General features: G+C 47.4%; 1 protein-coding gene across 1 annotated transcript in view; it reads left to right on the plus strand.

Moving 5' to 3' along the window:
• Positions 1–24,742, plus strand: part of LOC135518927 (supervillin-like) — a 74,459-nt gene that overhangs the window by 28,343 nt on the left and 21,374 nt on the right. The window contains 11 exon segments of the mRNA XM_064943892.1: positions 3,364–3,702; positions 3,798–4,485; positions 5,030–5,168; positions 7,590–7,646; positions 14,997–15,147; positions 16,200–16,292; positions 16,538–16,624; positions 16,772–16,949; positions 19,895–20,067; positions 20,292–20,450; positions 23,644–23,780. Coding sequence (XP_064799964.1) covers positions 3,364–3,702; positions 3,798–4,485; positions 5,030–5,168; positions 7,590–7,646; positions 14,997–15,147; positions 16,200–16,292; positions 16,538–16,624; positions 16,772–16,949; positions 19,895–20,067; positions 20,292–20,450; positions 23,644–23,780 — 2,201 coding nt within the window.

Below are 24,742 nucleotides of genomic sequence, written 5' to 3' on the forward strand. Positions count from 1 at the left end.
CTACGTTTCCTACGCGGCTTCCTACGTTTCCTACGCGGCTTCCTACGTTTCCTACGCGGCTTCCTACGTTTCCTACGCGGCTTCCTACGTTTCCTACGCGGCTTCCTACGTTTCCTACGCGGCTTCCTACGTTTCCTACGCGGCTTCCTACGTTTCCTACGCGGCTTCCTACGTTTCCTACGCGGCTTCCTACTGCCGCTGTTACTGACGGGCTGTTTGTGATTGGGATTCCAAATGAAAATCAAATAAATGATTGTCGGCTGTGGCCATGCTGGTAGATCAATGCAGACACTGTAGTAGGGTTGACCCGTCTCTGTCTGCAGACACTGTAGTAGGGTTGACCCGTCTGTCTGCAGACACTGTAGTAGGGTTGACCCGTCTCTGTCTGCAGACACTGTAGTAGGGTTGACCCGTCTCTGTCTGCAGACGCTGTAGTAGGGTTGACCCGTCTCTGTCTGCAGACACTGTAGTAGGGTTGACCCGTCTCTGTCTGCAGACGCTGTAGTAGGGTTGACCCGTCTCTGTCTGCAGACACTGTAGTAGGGTTGACCCGTCTCTGTCTGCAGACACCTTAATAGGGTTGACCCGTCTCTGTCTGCAGACACTGTAGTAGGGTTGACCCGTCTCTGTCTGCAGACACTGTAGTAGGGTTGACCCGTCTCTGCCTGCAGACACTGTAGTAGGGTTGACCCGTCTTTGTCTGCAGACACTGTAGTAGGGTTGACCCGTCTCTGTCTGCAGACACTGTAGTAGGGTTGACCCGTCTCTGTCTGCAGACACTGTAGTAGGGTTGACCCGTCTCTGCCTGCAGACACTGTAGTAGGGTTGACCCGTCTTTGTCTGCAGACACTGTAGTAGGGTTGACCCGTCTCTGTCTGCAGACACTGTAGTAGGGTTGACCCGTCTCTGTCTGCAGACACTGTAGTAGGGTTGACCCGTCTCTGTCTGCAGACACTGTAATAGGGTTGACCCGTCTCTGTCTGCAGACACTGTAGTAGGGTTGACCCGTCTCTGCCTGCAGACACTGTAGTAGGGTTGACCCGTCTCTGCCTGCAGACACTGTAGTAGGGTTGACCCGTCTCTGTCTGCAGACACCTTAATAGGGTTGACCCGTCTCTGTCTGCAGACACTGTAGTAGGGTTGACCCGTCTCTGTCTGCAGACACTGTAGTAGGGTTGACCCGTCTCTGCCTGCAGACACTGTAGTAGGGTTGACCCGTCTTTGTCTGCAGACACTGTAGTAGGGTTGACCCGTCTCTGTCTGCAGACACTGTAGTAGGGTTGACCCGTCTCTGTCTGCAGACACTGTAGTAGGGTTGACCCGTCTCTGCCTGCAGACACTGTAGTAGGGTTGACCCGTCTTTGTCTGCAGACACTGTAGTAGGGTTGACCCGTCTCTGTCTGCAGACACTGTAGTAGGGTTGACCCGTCTCTGTCTGCAGACACTGTAGTAGGGTTGACCCGTCTCTGTCTGCAGACACTGTAATAGGGTTGACCCGTCTCTGTCTGCAGACACTGTAGTAGGGTTGACCCGTCTCTGCCTGCAGACACTGTAGTAGGGTTGACCCGTCTCTGCCTGCAGACACTGTAGTAGGGTTGACCCGTCTCTGCCTGCAGACACTGTAGTAGGGTTGACCCGTCTCTGCCTGCAGACACTGTAGTAGGGTTGACTCGTCTCTGCCTGCAGACACTGTAGTAGGGTTGACCCGTCTCTGCCTGCAGACACTGTAGTAGGGTTGACCCGTCTCTGCCTGCAGACACTGTAGTAGGGTTGACCCGTCTCTGCCTGCAGACACTGTAGTAGGGTTGACCCGTCTCTGCCTGCAGACACTGTAGTAGGGTTGACCCGTCTGTCTGCAGACACTGTAGTAGGGTTGACCCGTGTCTGTCTGCAGACACTGTAGTAGGGTTGACCCGTCTCTGTCTGCAGACACTGTAGTAGGGTTGACCCGTCTCTGTCTGCAGACACTGTAGTAGGGTTGACCCGTCTCTGTCTGCAGACACTGTAGTAGGGTTGACCCGTCTGTCTGCAGACACTGTAGTAGGGTTGACCCGTCTGTCTGCAGACACTGTAGTAGGGTTGACCCGTCTCTGTCTGCAGACACTGTAGTAGGGTTGACCCGTCTCTGTCTGCAGACACTGTAGTAGGGTTGACCCGTCTCTGTCTGCAGACACTGTAGTAGGGTTGACCCGTCTCTGTCTGCAGACGCTGTAGTAGGGTTGACCCGTCTCTGTCTGCAGACACCTTAATAGGGTTGACCCGTCTCTGTCTGCAGACACCTTAATAGGGTTGACCCGTCTCTGTCTGCAGACTCTGTAGTAGGGTTGACCCGTCTCTGCCTGCAGACACTGTAGTAGGGTTGACCCGTCTCTGCCTGCAGACACTGTAGTAGGGTTGACCCGTTTCTGCCTGCAGACACTGTAGTAGGGTTGACCCGTCTCTGCCTGCAGACACTGTAGTAGGGTTGACCCGTCTCTGCCTGCAGACACTGTAGTAGGGTTGACCCGTCTCTGCCTGCAGACTCTGTAGTAGGGTTGACCCGTCTCTGCCTGCAGACACTGTAGTAGGGTTGACCCGTCTCTGCCTGCAGACACTGTAGTAGGGTTGACCCGTCTCTGTCTGCAGACTCTGTAGTAGGGTTGACCCGTCTCTCTCTGCAGACACTGTAGCAGGGTTGACCCGTCTCTGCCTGCAGACACTGTAGTAGGGTTGACCCGTCTCTGCCTGCATACATTGTTTTAAAGAGGTCCAGGATCGTCTTTATTTACACTCCTTTCTGGAGAGAAGGGGGGCTGGAGAGACGGGGGAGCTGGAGAGACGGGGGGAGCTGGAGAGACGTAGGGGGGAGCTGGAGAGACGAGGGGGGGGAGCTGGAGAGACTGAGAGGGGGGAGCTGGAGAGACGCAGGCACTGGGGGGAGCTGGAGAGACGAGGGGGGGTTGAGCTGGAGAGACGAGGGGGGAGCTGGAGAGACGAGGGGGAGGAGCTGGAGAGAGGGGGGGAGCTGGAGAGACGAGGGGGAGGATCTGGAGAGACGGGGGGGGGGGGGGGGAGGAGCTGGAGAGACGGGGGAGCTGGAGAGACGGGGGAGCTGGAGAGACGGGGGAGCTGGAGAGAGGGGGAGCTGGAGAGACCCTCCATGCAGACAAACCACTGTACATAATTGACAGTAGCTGAGGTGTGAATTTGAACGTGTGTGTGCTTCTCTCTCTCTGTATGAGATGAGTATTGATTTCACTATGGATTTATTATAATGCATTGTGTGTGTTGCTTTTTTCATGTCTACACAGACGCGGATCACACCAGTGTGTCATTGAGTACTGCCACAACAGTGGTGTCGTCGTCCAGGAGTGTCTCTCACAGGGCCAGTGTCCAGCAGATTCAGTCTTTCACCCAGCTTCCCCAGACTCTGCCCAAACCTTACACCCAACAACCCCCACAAACTCAACCCCAGCCCCAGACTTACGCTCATCCACCTCAGCCCCACGCTCATCCACCTCAGCCCCAGCCTTACGCTCATCCACCTCAGCCCCACGCTCATCCACCTCAGCCCCCGCCCCACGCTCATCCACCTCAGCCCCACGCTCATCCACCTCAGCCCCACGCTCATCCACCTCAGCCCCACGCTCATCCACCTCAGCCCCACGCTCATCCACCTCAGCCCCACGCTCATCCACCTCAGCCCCACGCTCATCCACCTCAGCCCCATCCCTTCACCCAGGCACTTTCAGCCCAGCCCCATCCCTTCACCCAGGCACTTTCAGCCCAGCCCCATCCCTTCACCCAGGCACTTTCAGCCCAGCCCCATCCCTTCACCCAGGCACTTTCAGCCCAGCCCCATCCCTTCTCCCAGGCACTTTCAGCCCAGCCCCATCCCTTCTCCCAGGCACTTTCAGCCCAGCCCCATCCCTTCTCCCAGGCACTTTCAGCCCAGCCCCATCCCTTCACCCAGGTACTTTCACCTCAGCCCCATCCCTTCACCCAGGCACTTTCAGCCCAGCCCCATCCCTTCACCCAGGCACTTTCAGCCCAGCCCCATCCCTTCACCCAGGTACTTTCACCTCAGCCCCATCCCTTCACCCAGGCACTTTCAGCCCAGCCCCATCCCTTCACCCAGGTACTTTCACCTCAGCCCCATCCCTTCACCCAGGCACTTTCAGCCCAGCCCCATCCCTTCACCCAGGCACTTTCAGCCCAGCCCAAGCCCCAGGAAAGGGAGAGACGATTCACCCAGCCATTACCCAAGCCCTACTCTCAGATAACCCCTCATACTCAACCCAACGCCCAGTCCTTCTCCCAGCCTCCTCTGCCCCCTCCCCAGACCCTACCCGAGCCCACGTCCTTCCCCCAGTCCCTGGTCAAGTCCAAGTCCCTGCCTCTGGACAGCAGTGAAGTCTTGGCAGGACACAGTGTGTCCGACCTCCTCTCCCCTGCCGAGACAGAGCTCTCAGAGATGTCCGCCAAGCAGATGTCCATCAAGGAAAGGTGAGTATGTGGGGGTAACTGGTTATATAAGGGCTACATAGTACCACAGTAATACACTTTAGCACCTTTATTTTCTATTTAGAACCTAATAGGGTTCTTCAGCTGTCCCTATAGGAGAACCCTTTGAAAACCCTTTTGGGATCCTTTTAGAACCCTTTCCACAGAGGGTTCTACCTGGAACCAAAAAGGGTTCTCCTATGGGGACAGCCGAAGATCCCTTTTGCAACAGTTTTGTAAGAGTTTATAGTACCACAGTCTGAGTCATAATACCGGTGACTGGTTATACAACGGCTATATAAGCTGGGGATTTACAGGCTTCTGTTAGCTAATGTTTGCAAACTTTTTGGTTCACCCTGCTGTCTTTGTGAAAAGCTTGATGATCTAAAGATTATGTGACAGTGAGGCAGTGTTGAATGAGTTTCTGTGTCCTTGTGAAATATGTTTCTGCCTCTTGTAGCTTTTGAGGTGAAGTGGATGTATTTCTGGCCACTGCTTTTTCCTGAACTGAGACTAGCCTCTCTTGTTCTCTCCAAACGTCTCCCAGGCTGGCCCTGTTGAAGAAGAGTGGTGACGAGGCCTGGAGGATCAGGATGAATAAGGAAAAGGACGTGGCGAAGGTGTCTGTGACTGAGAGACACTCCACAGTACAGGGATGGGAGGCAGCACAGACCTACGAGAAGAAGGTGAGACTTCACATTATCTAACGGTGGCCTGGGGCCACTGGGGCGGGGCGGGGCCACTGGGGCGGCGCGGGGCCACTGGGGCGGGGCCACTGGGGCGGCGCGGGGCCACTGGGGCGGGGCCACTGGGGCCACTGGCGCGGGGCCACTGGGGCGGGGCCACTGGCGCGGGGCGGGGCCACTGGGGCGGGGCCACTGGGGCGGGGCCACTGGGGCGGGGCGGGGCCACTGGGGCGGGGCGGGGCCACTGGGGCGGGGCCACTGGGGCGGCGCGGGGCCACTGGCGCTGGGCCACTGGGGCGGCGCTGGGCCACTGGGGCGGCGCGGGGCCACTGGGGCGGGCGGGGCCACTGGGGCGGCGCGGGGCCACTGGGGCGGCGGGGGCCACTGGGGCGGGGCGGGGCGACTGGGGCGGCGCGGGGCCACTGGGGCGGGGCCACTGGGCCCCTGGGGCGACGCGGGGCCACTGGGGCGGCGCGGGGCCACTGGGGCGGCGCTAGGCTATTCCCTATATAGTGCACTACTTTTGACCAGAGTTTGACCACAACTCTATGGACCCAGGTCAAAAGGATTGCACTATATTGGGAATAGGGTGCCATTTGATGCCAGTGCCTGGGTCAGAACAGCCCTGCATGGAGCATATGGTGCCAGTCTCCCTGGGGAGAGGGGGGGGGGATATGGTGCCAGTCTCCCTGGGGAGGGGAGATATGGTGCCAGTCTCCCTGGGGAGGGGAGGCAGGGGTATATGGTGCCAGTCTCCCTGGGGAGGCAGGGGTATATGGTGCCAGTCTCCCTGGGGAGGGGAGGCAGGGGTATATGGTGCCAGTCTCCCTGGGGAGGGGAGGCAGGGGTATATGGTGCCAGTCTCCCTGGGGAGGGGAGGCAGGGGTATATGGTGCCAGTCTCCCTGGGGAGGCAGGGGTATATGGTGCCAGTCTCCCTGGGGAGGGGAGGCAGGGGTATATGGAGCCAGTCTCCCTGGGGAGGGGAGGCAGGGGTATATGGAGCCAGTCTCCCTGGGGACGGGAGGCAGGGCTATATGGTGCCAGTCTCCCTGGGGACGGGAGGCAGGGCTATATGGTGCCAGTCTCCCTGGGGAGGGGAGGCAGGGGTATATGGTGCCAGTCTCCCTGGGGAGGGGAGGCAGGGGTATATGGTGCCAGTCTCCCTGGGGAGGGGAGGCAGGGGTATATGGAGCCAGTCTCCCTGGGGACGGGAGGCAGGGCTATATGGTGCCAGTCTCCCTGGGGACGGGAGGCAGGGCTATATGGTGCCAGTCTCCCTGGGGAGGGGGGCAGGGCTATATGGTGCCAGTCTCCCTGGGGAGGGGAGGCAGGGGTATATGGTGCCAGTCTCCCTGGGGAGGGGAGGCAGGGGTATATGGTGCCAGTCTCCCTGGGGAGGGGAGGCAGGGGTATATGGTGCCAGTCTACCTGGGGAGGGGAGGCAGGGGTATATGGTGCCAGTCTCCCTGGGGAGGGGAGGCAGGGGTATATGGTGCCAGTCTCCCTGGGGAGGGGAGGCAGGGGTATATGGAGCCAGTCTCCCTGGGGAGGGGAGGCAGGGGTATATGGAGCCAGTCTCCCTGGGGACGGGAGGCAGGGCTATATGGTGCCAGTCTCCCTGGGGACGGGAGGCAGGGCTATATGGTGCCAGTCTCCCTGGGGAGGGGAGGCAGGGCTATATGGTGCCAGTCTCCCTGGGGACGGGAGGCAGGGCTATATGGTGCCAGTCTCCCTGGGGACGGGAGGCAGGGCTATATGGTGCCAGTCTCCCTGGGGAGGGGAGGCAGGGGTATATGGTGCCAGTCTCCCTGGGGAGGGGAGGCAGGGGTATATGGTGCCAGTCTCCCTGGGGAGGGGAGGCAGGGGTATATGGTGCCAGTCTCCCTGGGGAGGGGAGGCAGGGCTATATGGTGCCAGTCTCCCTGGGGAGGGGAGGCAGGGGTATATGGTGCCAGTCTCCCTGGGGAGGGGAGGCAGGGCTATATGGTGCCAGTCTCCCTGGGGAGGGGAGGCAGGGCTATATGGTGCCAGTCTCCCTGGGGAATTATCAGTCTGGGGTCTTTGGAGAAATCCCTTGTCTATTTCAGACCATGATGAGATCCAGTCTAAATGTCACACTGCTGGAAGATTGAGTTTCACTTGAACTAGCACTAGTGCTTCACCAAGAGCTTGTTTTACAATATGTGTTGCTACAGAATCGCATGTGATTATATCTATTTAATGTACAGTATTATATTGAATAACGCAAAGGTCTGGTTTAACTGACTATGAATCCTTTGATTTAAAGGGCAATCCTCAGTTGAAACAACAACGCGTTACCCCCTCACTGTTTCGGTAAAAAAGGGATGGGGCTGGAGAGAAGTGACCACTCAAATTCATATATGGACTTTTCCCCCTGTGTTGTTTCCCATGTCTTCAGGAGGAAAGGATGGTTATTGATGGTTTTGCTGCTGTCACTGTGTCTGAACAGCTGTGGGTAAGACCTGACGAAGGTGCTGTGCCAAGGCCCATGTGCCAATGGTGGTCCACTGAGCTCTGTGTGAAACCTGCTGCTTCTTTCATTCCACTGAGCTCTGTGTGAAACCTGCTGCTTCTTTCATTCCACTGAGCTCTGTGTGAAACCTGCTGCTTCTTTCATTCCACTGAGCTCTGTGTGAAACCTGCTGCTTCTTTCATTCCACTGAGCTCTGTGTGAAACCTGCTGCTTCTTTCATTCCACTGAGCTTTGTGTGAAACCTGCTGCTTCTTTCATTCCACTGAGCTTTGTGTGAAACCTGCTGCTTCTTTCATTCTCATGTGTTCTGTTGTTCACTGCCGTTCACTGTTGCTGTGGTCGAGGGTTGCAACGTTTCGATAATTTCCCCAAATTTTTCAGGTTTTCCAGAAATCCCGGTTGGAGGATTCCCGGATGTAATGCTTATTTCCTCTTGATTCTGGGAATATTCCAACCGCGATTTCTAGGAAACATTTGGTGGGAAATGAAAGGAAATGTCCAACCCTAGTTCTGTTTACTGCTGTTCAGTGTTTTGGTCTGACGCTAACCTATTGAACCTCTGGTGGTTTGGAGTGCTGCTGACCAACACATTGACTTGCACTGTTTGATTTGAAGTCTGTATAGCAACGCTATTGTGTTTGGAGAGAAGATGTGTTTGTTGCTGTGATGCTGCCAGTCACCGGCTTTTTACTCTGCTCAAAACGGTTGCATTTTGTACCGCACAATGGTGACGGAGAGAGACGTGATTCATCAAAAGCAAAGAATATTACTGTAAGCCAGTAGTGACTGAACAAAATGGCAACCACCGACTTGTCTAGGGACCTGTTTTATGTGCTGAATTGAATGGCGTTGGATACAGCAGCGTTAACGATTGTCCAGTTAACTACTTCGCATTCAAGCACCTCTGGAAATGCTCATGATTAAACATTTAACACTTCCATGCTAGTGGTGGCTGGTGCCAGGAGGACGGGCACATGATAATGGCAGAAACCGAATGACTGGAATGGTGTCAAACGCATGGTTCCCATGAGTTTTATACCTCTCCATTCCAGACATTACAATAAACTGTCCTCCCCTCACCAGCCTCCATTGTTGCATGCCGTTGCATTTCATGTGAGGGGCTCAGGTGATGCTGTAGATGTTGTCTCCCTCTCTTTAAAGGGGAAAAGACATTGTGATCCAGCTAAAGATTTGACTGGGGAACCGTCCCGCAGTCTGCTTCAGCCCTGGACCCCCCATCATGACTTCAGACTTGATTCATCCAAAATAATCTCTGAGTTGTCTTCCATCAGTGTGTTCTCTCTGCTCCTGGTCTCAGTCACAACTTGTGAATGATAATTTCTGGTTGTGAATGTTATGGTAACTCTCCTCTAGCCTGGCTACCTAAACTCCTTGCTCTGGCCAGACGCTACGCCACGGATGTTAGTTTCTTCTCCGTAACGGGTTTGGATCTGAGTACCTCCCCGACGATTTCTAGAATGGAAATCCATTCTAGACCATCTGATTGATGCCAGAAACTGATGGGTTGGGCCAGAGCCAGAACACACGTGGGTAAAGTGGCGTTTTAAAAATTTGTCATTCTCTTTGATACTCTGATTGATTGGAGATGATCCAATCACTGATTACTTTGTTTTGTACAACACTCGTCATTTGACATCACCACAAACTACTACATTGATGGCAGTTTCAGACTGAAGCATGTAGCGAACGATAGAGCAACGGAGGAATTCTGCTTGAGTCATCATCTCCTTGGCAACCTTTCACTATCATTCCTCTGTATCTCTGCCTGACTGCCATTTTCTTCCTTATTTTCCCCGTCAGTGGTGGCTGGAGGACGAGCTCATAGTAATGGTTGGAATGGAATGAAAACCATGTGTTTGATACATTCCATTCCAGCCATTACTATTGGTATGAGCCTGTCCTCTGATTTAAAGTGACAACAGACACCATTGATCCACATCTCTTCTCTTATGCACTTATCCAATCACCTATGTCCTTGGGAACCTGTCTTATCCAATCGCCTCCGTCCTTGGGAACCTGTCTTATCCAATCGCCTCCATCCTTGGGAACCTGTCTTATCCAATCGCCTCCGTCCTTGGGAACCTGTCTTATCCAATCGCCTCTGTCCTTGGGAACCTGTCTTATCCAATCGCCTCCGTCCTTGGGAACCTGTCTTATCCAATCGCCTCCGTCCTTGGGAACCTGTCTTATCCAATCGCCTCTGTCCTTAGGAACCTGTCTTTTCCTCCACATATTCTCCTCCCATCTCCCTTGGCCATAAGTGCCAAGTTATTGACCCTCGCAGTCAGGTAAGAACATGCACCTGACCTGCCATGCATGTTTCACTGTTCTGCCTGGTACTTGGGCCGTGTCTTAAATGGCACCCTATTCCCTATGTAGTGCACTACCTTTGTCAAGGGTCCCGGTCTAAAGTAGTGCACTATAAAGTGAATAGGGTGCCATTTAGAAAGCAAAATTGGTCTTTCATTATCCCGTCATGCATGTCACTGATAAGGACTGGTTATATGTGTGTCTTGTGTACACATGAACACCTCCCCCTATTCCTACTCATCCTATTCCTCGATCACCTCTTTCTGCCCTACCCCTTGGTTTTAGTGTGAATGAGAAGTATTGGTCAGAATGAATACTTATTCTACAAGAATTAGGCTACTCTACTGTGTTGCTTTCATTTCCAAGGGTTTTTTGTGGTTTTGATCAAGTGGAACAGGCCATTTGGGAGACGACAACAGTAGCCTGTTACAGATAGTCCTTGCTGTACAGCATCTGAACCTAATGTGTGTCGGGGTGTGTTCAGAGGATGGGACGTGAAATAATGTGTGTACTGTAATAGTATCTCACAGTAAGAGACTGTTATAACAGTATATGTAAAAGGATGTGTAACAGTATATGTAATAGTATTTGTAACAGTGTGTAATAGTATTTGTAACAGCGTGTAACAGTGTGTAATAGTATTTGTAACAGCGTGTAACAGTGTGTAATAGTATTTGTAACAGCGTGTAATAGTATTTGTAACAGCGTGTAATAGTATTTGTAACAGCGTGTCATGGTATTTGTGTATAACAGTATTAATTTTATATATTTTTATTTGACCTTTATTTAACCAGGCAAGTCAGTTAAGAACAAATTCTTATTTTCAATGACTGCCTAGGAACAGTGGGTTAACTGCCTGTTCAGGTATTTGTGTATAACAGTAGATTTTATATATTTTTATTTTACCTTTATTTAACCAGGCAGATTTGCACCTTGTCAGCTCGGTGGTTTGAACTTGCAACCTTCCGGTTACTAGTCCAACGCTCTAACCACTAAGCTACCCTGCCTAGTATACAGTACCAGTCAAAAGTTTGGACCTACTCATTCAAAGGTGTTCATTTATTTATTTTACTATTTTCTACATTGTAGAATAATAGTGAAGACATCAAAACTATGAAATAACACATATGGAATCATGTAGTAACCAAAAGTGTTAAACAAATCAAAATATATTTTATATTTGAGTAGCCACACTTTGCCTTGGTGCTTTGCACACTCTTGGTATTCTCTCAACCAGCTTCATGAGGTAGTCATCTGGAATGCATTTTAATTAACAGGTGTGCCTTGTTAATTTGTTTAATTTCTTTCCTTCTTAATGAGTTTGAGCCAATCAGTTGTGTTGTGACAAAGTAGGGGTGGTACACAGAAGATAGCCTTATTTGGTAAAAGACCAAGTCCATATTATGACAAGAACAGTTCAAATAAGCAAATAAAAACGACAGCCCATAATTACTTTAAGACATGAAGGTCAGTCAATCTGGAAAATTTCAAGAACTTTGAAAGTTTCTTCAAGTGCACTCGCAAAAACCATCAAGCGCTATGATGAAACTGGCTCTCATGAGGACCGCCACAGGAAAGGAAGACCCAAAGTTACCTCTGCTGCAGAGGATAAGTTCATTAGAGTTAACTGCACCTCAGATTTCAGCCCAAATAAAGGCTTCAGAGTTCAAGTAACAGATACATCTCAACAACAATTGTTCAGAGGAGCCTGCGTGAATCAGGCCTTCATGGTCGAATTTCTGCAAAGAAACCACTACTAAAGGACACCAATAAGAAGGACTTGCTTGGGCCAAGAAACACGAACAATGAATGGGCAATGGAAATCTGTCCTTTGGTCTGGAGTCCAAATTTGAGATTTTTGGTTCCAACCGCCTTGTCTTTGAGACGCAGAGTAGGTGAATGGATGATCTATGCATGTGTGGTTCCCACCGTGAAGCATGGAGGTGGCGGTGCTTTACTGGTGACACTGTGTAGGATATTTTTTACAATTCAAGGCACATTTAACCAGCATGGCTACCAAAGCATTCTGCAGCGATACGCCATCCCATCTGGTTTGCCCTTTGTCCCACTATCATTTGTTTTTCAACAGCACAATGACCCAACACCCCTCCAGGCTGTATAAGGGCTATTTGGCCAAGAAGGAGAGTGATGGATTGCTGCATCAGATGACCTGGCCTCCACAATCACCCAAACTCAACCCAATTGAGATGGTTTGGGATGAGTTGGACTGCAGAGTGAAGGAAAAGCAGAAAACAAGTGCTTAGCATATGTGGGAACTCCTTCAAAACTGTTGGAAAAGCCTTCCAGGTGATGCTGGTTGAGTGAATGCCAAGAGTGTGCAAAGCTGCCATCAAGGCAAAGGTTGGTGACTTTGAAGAATCTAAAATCTAAAATATATTTAGATTTGTTTAACACTTTTTGGTTATAACGTGTTATTTCATAGTTTTGATGTCTTCACTATTCTACAATGTAGAAAATAGTAAAAATGAAGAAAAACCCTTGAATGAGTAGGTGTGTCTAAACTTTTGACTGGTACACTGTTACATACAGATTTACATACTGTATGTTTGTAAGTCGCTCTGGATAAGAGCGTCTGCTAAATGACTTAAATGTAAATGTAAATGTATGTAACAGTGTAACAGTTGTCGTGTCTTTGGCTATGCTGGATTAAGTGATATGGCATGCTATTCTATAAAATAATTTCTCCGTAATTAATGTTACCTGATTGAGCTAATCATGTAAATGTAATTAACTAGTCGGGCACCACAAATAATATTTATAGAGCTGTTATCTTCCGAATAAACTCTTAAAGACCTAGTAATATTTTATATTAATCGTCACGTTAATTCAGTCTCATCTGAAAGTTGTAAATTCTTGGTTATCTTCGCGAACCCTGGCTAACAAGTTGAATAAGCAACGCAAAATTGGGTTTAATTATTTATTTACTAAATACCTAACTAATCACTCAGAATTACATATACACATAATGAATTATACCTTGATTACAAATTACATCATAAAGCAAAACGTCCCTAGCGGATGGAACAGATATGACAGCTGGTTACACAAAGGAAAAGCGCTGGGTTTGAGTGAAAGAGCGGGAAGACTGAGGAACTAAGGGCAAAGCTGTGCTATCGTAAATACAGTATCGTATGCATTCTAAATTACCGCCCATTTGGAAAAGGAAAAGGCAATAAATATTTACTCTGAGCTGCGCTTCGGTAGGTTGGTGGTAGATGGAAGGCCTGTTTGCCCAACCGAAGTCCTTTGTCCATTGAATGTCTCTGCTGGTAAATTGAATACATTGTAATAACATCGTTGTTTGGTAGACGGGATACTCTGTCTGTTCCTTCCTAACCCTCGTTTGCAGCGGCTCAACAGCTAGGAGGTATCACTTCTGTCATTCAAAGTTCATACCATTCGCAACCAAAGCTCACGCTGATGTTGGCTTCGTTCTGTAGTTATCTGTACCATTCTGACATAGGACCGTCGTCCTCACATCCTTGGAACAGGAGGTTATATTGTCATCATGGCTTTATATAGGAAGGGAGAGGAGGGCGTGTTTGAAAAGTTTTATCGTCCATGTCCCTTCACAGGGGCAGCCACTGATTGAGCAGAGCCCTATCTTATGAAAACCCAAATCTCACATTTTAGAAGCTAAAATCACATTTCATCCCATCACGAATAATTTCATATTCAAACATTTAAATTGAACAACAATTCCATGTGAATCCGATAACTCTGATGATTAGACTTTCTACTGTAGAGTTTATGTCATCTTATCATTGATGAGAATGTCTCAGATGACAACCGAACTGACATCATATTCATTAAGTACCACCGCATATGTTCAATTGGTCGGATTACCAGAATATAGTTAATTTCCCCCACCTTCTGATGTTCCCAGAATCTCTATGTTAACCAAGGGTTTGCAAATGTAACATCAGTAGGGTAGAGAGGGGGGAAAGAGGTATTTATGACTGTCATAAACCTATCCCCAGGCCAATGTCATGACACAGTATGTGTAACTCTGTAATAGGATAGATAACTGTGTGTAACAGTGTACGTAACAGTATATGTGTAACAGGAAATGTGTAAAACTGTGTGTACCAGGAAATGTTTAACAGTGTACACTACTGTTCAAAGGTTTGGGGTCACTTAGCTTTTCTTTCAAGAACAAGGACATTTCTTCTATTTTTTTGTCCATTAAAATAACATCAAGTTGATCAGAAATACAGTGTAGACATGTAATGTTGTAAATGACTATTGTAGCTGGAAACGGCAGATTTTTAATGGAATATCTACATAGGCGTACAGAGGCCCATTATCAGCAACCATCACTCCTGTGTTCCAATGGCACGTTGTGTTAGCTAATCCAAGTTTCTAATTTTAATAGGCTAATTGATCATTAGAAAACCCTATTGCAATAAGTTTAGCACAGCTGAAGTGCTGATTTTAAAGAAGCAATAAAACTGGCCTTCTTTACTAGTTGAGTATCTGGAGCATCAGCATTTGTGGGTTCGATTATGGGCTCAAAATGGCCAGAAACAAAGAACTTCTGATACTCATCATTCTATTCTTGTTCTGAGAAATAAAGGCTCTTCCATGTGAGAAATTGCCAAGAAACTGAAGATCTCGTACAACGCTGTGTACTACTCCATTCACAGAACAGCGCAAACTGGCTCTAACCAGAATAAAAAGGAGTGGGAGGCCCCGGTGCACAACTGAGCAAGAGGACAAGTACATTAGTGTCTAGTTTGTTTCTCAGATGCCTCACAAGTCCTCAACTGGCAGCTTCATTAAATAGTACCCGCAAAACACCAGTCTCAACATCAACAGTGAAGTGGCGACTCCGAGATGCTGGCCTTCTAGGCAGAGTTGCAAAGAAAAAGCCATATCTCAGACTGGAAAACAAGGAGATTTCTAAGTGACCCCAAACGGTAGAGTATGTAACTGTGTGTGACAGTATATGTAACAGTGTATATAACTGTGTGTGTTCAGAGGATGGGAAAGGAGATGGAGATCCAGGCTCAGATGTCCATAGAGGAGAGGAAGCAGATCTCTTCAAGGGACGAGGCCTGGGAGTCGAAAGGAAAGGGCGTGGCCAACAACTCTACCCAGTACCCTGTGACCGAACACATGGTCAAGAAAGGTTAGAACACAGATGGTCCATTTGTCTGATCATTTACTGTCCACTCACACCTTTTTATTTTATTATTTATCCTTTTTTTCCTCCCAACTTTGTGGTTTCCAATTGGTATTTACAGTCTAGCCTCATCGCTGCAACTCTCGTAGGGACTCGGGAGAGGCGAAGGTCGAGAGCCGTGCGTCCTCCGAAACCCAGCCAAGCCGCGCTACTTCTTGACACAACGCCCGCTTAACCCGGAAGCCAGCCACACCAATGTGTCGGAAGAAGCGTTGTACACCTGACGACCGTGTCAGCGTGCATTGTGCCCGGCCCGCCACAGGAGTTGCTAGTGCGTGATTGGACAAGGAAAATCCGTGCCGCCCAAACCCTCCCCTAACCTGGACGACTTTGGGCCAATTGTGCGCCGCCCCCGGGTCTCCCGGCTGCGACAGAGCCTGGACTTGAACCCAAAATCTCTAGTGGCACAGCTAGCACTGCGATACCATGCCTTAGACCACTGCACCACTTGGGAGGCCTTCCTTATGTATTTGATGAGAATGTTGACTGGTTGACCCTGTGAGCTTGGGGGGGGAAATGTGGTTCTCTAATTTCATTAGCAAATAATAACTGGTGAATTTGTTGACCTCTGAATGTATGATTTGAATTGGCTTAGTAGTTATTGAAGCATATTATAAACTGGGGGGTTTGAGCCCTGAATGCTGATTGGCTGACAGCCATGGTATATCAGACCGTATACCATGGGTATGACAAAATGATTTATTTTTGACTGCTCTAATTACGGTGGAAAATATATCACAGCTAACAGTGATATATTTAATCAATAAGGCATGAGGGGGTGTGGTATATGGTCAATATACCACAGCTAAGGTCTGTATCCAGGCACTCCTCTTTGCATCGTGCGTAAGAACAGCCCTTAGCCATGGTATATTGGCACTATACCACACCCCCTCGTGCCTTACTGCTTGAATATATCACTGTTAGCTATGTGGTGTTAAAAGAAGGCTACCCAGTTAGGTTATTCTGTCCTCTCAGTTTGTGTGTGTTTGTGTTTGCAGGTCTGACAGCCTCTCCCTCAGCCGTCAGCCCTATCCTGTCTCCCGTCTCCACCAAACTCAAGAGCAGTGTGACTGGGTACAAACCTCAGGAGGGTCAGTCATACAGTCCACAAAGGATGCAATGTAGAATTGCAAAATTCCCAGGTTTTCCAGAAATCTTGGTTGTAGGATTCATGGATTTCCTGCGTTTTCCATCCTGACTCAAGGAATCTTCCAACCGAGATTTTGGGAAAGTGACCAGAACTTTGCATCCCTAATCACATTTATTTGAAACGTACTATCACAACATAACCTCACTGTATCTATCATGAATTCAACTCTGTTGTCTAATCCACCAGAAATCGAAGCCAGACCAGAGATGAACTTGGAGTCGGATAAGAAGCTGGATAAATTGGAGACCTTTTTGGGACGTCTGAACAGTAGAGGTTGGTGCTGACATTTTTCAGTTGTCTTTACCCACGAGTTGCTAGCTTTTCAGTGGCGTCTCCGGCTAAGGGTTTTTCAAGAGTGTGTTTTGGAGCTTGTGAGGAAGGAAGCTGTTCCAGTAGGAATTTGACCTTTGTTTCTGTCAGTGGCAGATCTTCAGGAGACCACTCTGACAGTGACCGAGAAGGCTGTGAAGGAGGTGATGAGGATGGACGATGAGATCTTCTCCAAGTTCTACAGTCACGTGGCTGACTTCCCACGCATGCCCAGCAGGATCGAGATCGACGATGACTTTGATGCCATCTTTGGCACTCAGGCACCAAAGTAAGCATAACGATTTCACCTAATAATGAAGTATTTGCCAAATTTTCTGGTTGGAATATTTCTGGAATCAAGTAAACCTTTGGTCAGAGATGACATATGACATTGGGTGTAGTTACATTGCATGGACTTTTACTACGTCTACATGCTCTGTCTCTGTCTCTCTCTCTCTCTCTCTCTCTCTCTCTCTATATATATATATATATATATATATATATATATATATATATATATATATATATATATATATATATATATATATATATATATATATATATATATATATATATATATATATATATATATATATATATATATATATATATATATATATATATATATATATGATGGGACCAACAGCAATAATAATAGTAGTAGTGGACATGGGATTACCATCAACTACAACAACAATATTAATGAGAACCACAATACATTAAAACAATGGCAGTAGATCAGTGTCAACATAACTGAGAAGACACATGACATGGTATGAAAGACAAGACAAAACGAGATGTGAAATATTATCGACATTACATTGCACTCTTCATTGGCTGTCCCTCAGGTTGTGGCAGGAGGACACATATTTGGCTGCCAAAACTGCACATTTTGGCTTTTCACCCAATACATATTAGATTTTTCTTCATCTTGTATAGTTTCAAATTCTTTGTATTGAATTATAATTTTTGGAAAGAAATGTTATCTTAGGTCTGAGTATTTGTCAGTGTAATAGGAAATGCAGCTCTGTCTCTACCTGGAGCAGAGTGAGCACAATCTGTCCTCTCTGGGCAGCCAGGTTTGTCTGTGACGACCAGTTTCTATGGCCAGGCTGTGCTCACTGAGTCTGTACCTAGTCAGTGTTTTCCTCAGTTTTCTATCAGTCACAGTGGTCAGATAGTCTGCTACCATGTACTGTTTGTTTAGAGCCAAATAGCATTGAAGTTTACTTAGATTTTTTTGTGGTGTCTTTCCAATAGGTGATATATATTTTTGTTTTGTGGTGATTTGGTTGGGCAAGATTTTCTGAGTGCTGTCCTGAGGCTCTATGGGGTTGGTTTGGGTTAGTGAACTGAGCCTCTGAACCAGCTGGCTGAGGGGACTCTTCTCTTGTTTCATCTCTTGACATTGTAGAGCTGTGTGACGTTTTTGGGGTCACTTGTTTTTAGATGGTTGTAAAATTTGATGGCTCTTTTTTTTCTATTCGAATGAGGGGGTATTGGCGCAATTCTGCTCTACTTGCTTTATTTGGAGTTTTTCTTTGCACTTGCAATACAGTCTTACGAAACTTTGCATGAAGTATTTCAATTGGATGCTTGTCCCATTTGGTGAATTCATTGTTAGTGTGGACCCATACTTCACTGCCATATAGAGTAATTGGTTCTATAACCGATTGGAAAATTTTGAGCCAGATTCTAATTGGAATTTCGATTTTAATGTTCCTTTTAATGGCATAGAATGCTCTTCTTGCTTTGTCTCTCAGCTCATTCACAGCCATGTGAAAGCTACCTGTGTTGCTGATATTTAGTCCTAGATATGTGTAGTTTTTGGTGTGTTCTAATAGAACTGTGTCCAAATAGAATTTATATTTGTCATCCTGATTTCCAGACCTTTTTTGGAATATCATTATTTGTTTTTTTTAGGTTAACGGTCAGAGCCCAGGTCTGACAGAACCTGTGGTTAACGGTCAGAGCCCAGGTCTGACAGAACCTGTGGTTAACGGTCAGAGCCCAGGTCTGACAGAACCTGTGGTTAACGGTCAGAGCCCAGGTCTGACAGAACCTGTGGTTAACGGTCAGAGCCCAGGTCTGACAGAACCTGTGGTTAACGGTCAGAGCCCAGGTCTGACAGAACCTGTGGTTAACGGTCAGAGCCCAGGTCTGACAGAAGCTGTGGTTAACGGTCAGAGCCCAGGTCTGACAGAAGCTGTGGTTAACGGTCAGAGCCCAGGTCTGACAGAACCTGTGGTTAACGGTCAGAGCCCAGGTCAGACAGAACCTGTGGTTAACGGTCAGAGTCCAGGTCTGACAGAACCTGTGAAGATGATTTAGGTGCTGCTGTAACCCCTCTTTAGTGGGAGACAGCAGCACCAGGTCATCTGCGTACAGCACACACTTGATTTCAGTGTTGTGTAGGGTGATACCAGGTGCTGCCGATTCTTCTAATGTTTTTGCCAATTCATTAATGTAGATGTTAAATAGTGTTGGACTTATTGGGCAGCCCTGTTTCACTCCCTGTCCCTGAGAGAAGTCGTCTGTTTGCTTGTTGCCAATTTTAACCGCACATTTGTTTTTAGTGTACATTGATTTAATAACATATGTTTTCCCTCCAATACCACTTTCTATTAGTTTATAAAAAAGTGCCAAATTGAATCAAATGCTTTCTTGAAATCTACAAAACACGAGTAGATTTTGCCTTTGTTTTGGTTTACTTGTTTGTCATTTAGTGTGGAGGGTGTAAATGTGGTCTGTTGTATGATCATTTAAAAAAAATCCAATCTGGCTTCTGCTCAGGACATTGTGTTCGTCAAGGAAATGATGTTCCCCAAGTTGCTGTTAACGCAAATTCCTCTTTGGGTCAAATCTTTCTAAATTTCTGTAGATTGTTGTGATCAATCCCTGGTTCCAAATATCGGGGGAAATACCTGCAGTGAAGATAATGTTGAAGAGTTTGAGTATAGCCAATTTGAATTTGTGGTCTGTATATTTGATCATTTCATTTAAAATACCATCAGCACCACAGGCCTTTTTGGTTTGGAGAGTGCATCGTTTTTCCAAAAATAACTTTACAATAATTGGGGTATCCACAGGATTCTGATAGTCTTTGACTGCTGATTCAAGGATTTGTCATTTTTCTTTTTTTGTTTCGGGCTCTCTCTTTGTCCCGCTCTCTCTCTCTCTCTCTCTCTCTCTCTCTCTCCCTCTGTCCCTCGCCCCGCCTCTTTCCCTGTCCAGGTTGACCTCCGCCTTAGCGCAGCACAAACGGGCAGTGAGACCGCCTAGGAACGTCCAGTCGTCTAAGAACCCTCTGAAGATGCTGGCGGCCAGGGAGGACATCAGACACGAGTACACTGAGCAGAGACTCAACATCGGCCTCATAGAGAGCAAGAGGATGAGGGATGAGAAGTGTGAGTGTGTGTGTGTGTATGTTACATGTATGTGTGTTACATGTATTCAAGACCATTTCAAAGGTTTAGCTACATGCAATCAGAAGGCTTTATATTGAAATCGTATGCTTCTGTCATAGGAGCATAAGAGTGCATTTATATTTAGGAGGTTTTACTTAAGCACAGAATCTGTGTGTGCACCCCTAATATTTGCACACACTGCTCACTCCTCCTGTGTGTTTTAGTGAATACTAGTACTCCGATGTACTCAGATGCGGCCCTGGCTGGGCTGGCCAGTAAGGAGGACTCAAACAACGTGAGTCTGAGGAGCGTCAACATCTCCGAGCAGATGTCTAACAACAGCGCTGTGCCCTACAAGAACCTCATGTTGATTCAGGTCAAAGGTGAGATTCCTTCTGCGCTACTTCCTTCTGCCTATAGTAAGGTTATAACATTTGCAGAAATACTGGTTGAAAGATTCCATCTTATTCCAGGAATCTTCCAGGATTTCTGGAAAACTTGGGAATTTTGTGAAAGTTACTGTATGTGTCTATATTATCTTTCCCATTCATTTGACAAAGAGGTATATAGATAGCGTGGATATGTACTAATCAACATAGTTGAGGTCCACTTTAAAACGTCTAACCAACTTTGGTTTTGGGGCAAGTTATCAGTTCAAAATCAGGATGTTGACATTGAGGTTGCTCGATGTCATAGTGAAAGCTAAACGGGACATTTTAGAGTAAACATATTCCCTAGGTTTTTCCTGAATGAGAACAGGTTCTGTTATTTCTGGAGGACTCTGTCATTGGACCAAATCAGTGGCCTTGTTAGTGTGTGCCCTGAGATTGGAAGGTTGGGGGTTCCATCCCTGGTAAGTGTCTGCGTCAGTCAGAGGTGGACACTTTTACGTCAAGCTGCGTTACTATAGAAACAGGAGACGGGCTCCATTCTGGTTCTGACCAGGCTTACCTTACTGCGTACATTGAGGTAGAATGTTGCATCACATTTATCCATCAGATAAGAGAGCGTCTCTGGGAGGGATGGAGGAGGAAGTGGATTAGAGTTCGAAAGAGAACCATCCCGCCATGATGCCAAAACATACAGTTTACACACATACATACAGGACTGTGCAAAAGATTTAAACGGGTGTGAAAAAATGTCGTAAAGTAAGAATACTTTAAAAAATAAACATGTTAATAGTTTATATTTACCAATTAACTAAATGCAAAGTGAGTGAACAGAAGAACAATCTACATCAAATCCATATTTGGTGTGACCACACTTTGACTTCAAAACAGCATCAATTCTTGTAGGTACACTTACACAAAGTCAGGGATTTTGTAGGCATTTAGTCAGGTGTATGATTCAACAATTATACCAAACAGGTGCTAATGATCATCAATTCAATATGTAGGTTGAAACACAATCATTAACAGAAACCGCTGTGAAGGAGGAATACAACTGGGTGAGGGTTAGGGCCCTGTCAAAAGTCATACACCATGGCAATACTGAGCACAGCAACAAGACAGAAGGTCGTTATACTGCATCAGTAAGATCTCTCTCAGGCAGACAGGGGTTTCCAGATGTCCAAGCTCTTTTGAAGAAGCACAAAGAAACGAGCAACGTTGAGGACCGTAGACACAGTGGCCGGCCAAGGAAACTTACTGCAGCAGACGAGACACATCATGTTTACTTCCCTTCGCAATCAGAAGCTGTCCAACAGTGCCATCAGCTCAGAATTGGCAGAAAACAGTGGGACCCTGGTACACCCATCTACTGTCTGGAGAAGTCTGGTCAGAAGCCTTCATGGAAAACTTGCTGCCAAAAAGCCATATATCCGACGTGGAAACAAGGCCAAACGACTCAACTATGCACGGAAACACAGGAATTGGGGTGCAGAAAAATGGCAGCAGATGCTCTGGACTGATGAGTCAAAATGTGAAATATTTGGCTGTAGCAGAAGACAGTTTGTTTGCCGAAGGGCTGGAGAGCGGTACACAAATGAGTGTCTGCAGGCAACAGTGAAGCATGGTGGAGGTTCCTTGCAAGTTTGGGGCTGTATTTCTGCAAATTTAGTTGGGGATTTGGTCAGAATGAATGGTCTCTTCAATGCTGAGAAGTACATGCAGATACTTATCCATCAAGCAATACCATCAGGGAGGCATCTGATTGGCCCCAAATGTATTCTGCATGACAATGACCCCAAGCATAAGTCATTAAGAACGAACTTCAGCGTAAAGAATACTAAGGAGTCCTGGAAGTGATGGTATGGCCCCCCACAGAGCCCTGATCTCAACATCGAGTCTGTCTGGGATTACATGAAGAGAGAAGCACCTGAGGCTGCCTAAATACACAGGAAAAACTGTGGTTAGTTCTCCAAGATGTTTGAGCCAACCTTTTGCCGAGTACCTTCAAACTGTGTGTAAGTGTACCTAGAAGAATTGATGCTGTTTTGAAGCCAAAGGCTGGTCACACTAAATAATGATTTGATGTAGATTTTTCTTCTGTTCACTTACTTTGCATTTAGGCCAGCCCATATAATCTATTAACGTGTCTATTGATTACTTTACAGCTTTTTTTTCACGCCTTCCTAAAACTTTTGTACACACACACACACACACACACACACACAGAAAGACTAAACTAATCCAGCCAAGGACAGCAGACTAAACTGACCAGAGGTCCTTCTAGACACTTACCATTGTGAGGGAAACATTATGTATTCAACTTATTTGTTGGCTATGTAGCAATTATTTACTTAACGAACAGTAAGATATTTCTGTCCTGCTAATGCTGTGTTTTATGGTCTCCACTCTGCGCCCTCCAGCAAGTCTGGATGTTGAGGACATGGCTTCTACGAGAGAGAGCTTGAAGCTGACAATTGATTGATGTTGGTGATTAAAAGCTGGCGTTCTATAGACAAGATGTGGTGTGTGACTCGAGATAGAGAGAGCCTGGATAAGTTGAGAACAATGCCTCATTGTCTCATCTTCCTGGCATCTGGGACACTTAAGTAAAATACCATCCTGTGTAGATAACCAAGGTGGCTTATGGGAAGGTTAGAAATGACTGATTAAGCAATCTTGGTATCAGCTATATTAAAACTGTGCATCGTCTGTGGACTCAGAGGCTAGACTCTCAGACTAACCGTCAGTCAGGACTGGTGGGCTGACGGTCTCATTATTGCAATAATTAATCTATATTAAATAAAGATGATTGTTTGAAGAAATGACCAAGTCTCTCTCAATACTGAATTTCAACAACACTGCCAAGCTAAGCATATGACACTCAAAGACATTTGCTATGCCCGTTTGACTTGCTGCTATGCCCGTTTGACTTGCTGCTATGTTTGTTTGCCTTATTGATGCTGTATTAGCCACATATTTAGGCAGATAATTTCTTTTTACTTATGTTTTATACGGTATGATATATTTATGTGTATTTCTGCATATGTACCAACATGTTCAAATAAACCTACATCTATCACCCAGTGAGCCGTCAGCACTCTCTTCTCATATAGTTTCTCACTGTCTCTATCCTATCCAACACAAAAATACTGTTCTGTAGCTTCACTCTTCTCTCTCTATCACCCAGGCCGCCGTCACGTTCAGACCAGACTAGTGGAGCCCAGAGCCTCAGCCCTGAACAGTGGAGACTGTTTCCTGTTGGTTACTCCTCAGCACTGTTTTGTCTGGATGGGAGAGTTTGCTAACGTTATAGAGAAAGCTAAAGTGAGTCCCCCGCCGTGTGTGTGTGGCTTTGGTGAAATCCATAGTGAATCCCCATCTCCCTGTGCCAGACTGCGTCAGCGTTTAATAATGACTTTCCCCGTCTCCCTGTGCCAGACTGTGTCAGTGTGAATTTCAAGGGGGCTTCCCGGGTGGCGCAGTGGTCTAGGGCACTGCATCGCAGCGCCAGCTGTGCCACCAGAGACGCTGGGTTCGCGCCCAGGCTCTGTCGCAGCCGGCCGCGACCGGGAGGTCCATGGGGCGACATACAATTGGCCAAGCATCGTCCGGGTTAGGGAGGGCTTGGCCGGTAGGGATGTCCTTGTCTCATTGCACACCAGCGACTCCTGTGGCGGGCCGGGTGCAGTGCACGCTAACCAGGTCGCCAGGTGCACAGTGTTTCCTCTGCCACATTGGTTCGGCTGGCTTCCGGGTTGGATGTGCGCTATGTTAACAAGCAGTGCGGGTTGGGGTGGGTTGTGTATCGGAGGACGCGTGACTTTCAACCTTCGTCTCTCCCGAGCCGTACGGGAGTTGTAGCGATGAGACAAGATAGTCGCTACTAAAACAATTAGATACCACGAAACTGGGGAGAAAAAGGGGTAAAATTCACACACACAAAAAGAAGTAAATAAATAATGACTTTAAGGATTAAGAAAATGTCTTGTTTGTTAGCTGGAATTTGTGATTAAAAACTTTTGGGGCAGGTTGATGTTCAATAAGGCTGATGTTGAAGTTATTTTGGATTTTTAAATGACTTTCTAGCATGTCTCAAAGGACCATATTGAAGTAACCATATTGTCTTTGATAGACGTTAGCTCTATGGAGCCTGGTCAAAAGTAATGCCGTTTATAGGGAATAGGGTGCTATGGGCCCTGGTCAAAGGTAGCCCCTAAATTACAGTTTATAGGGAATAGGGTGCTATGGGCCCTGGTCAAAGGTAGCCCCTAAATTGCAGTTTATAG

Source organism: Oncorhynchus masou, chromosome 3, assembly GCF_036934945.1.
Source record: "Oncorhynchus masou masou isolate Uvic2021 chromosome 3, UVic_Omas_1.1, whole genome shotgun sequence".
Lineage (NCBI taxonomy): Eukaryota > Metazoa > Chordata > Actinopteri > Salmoniformes > Salmonidae > Oncorhynchus > Oncorhynchus masou.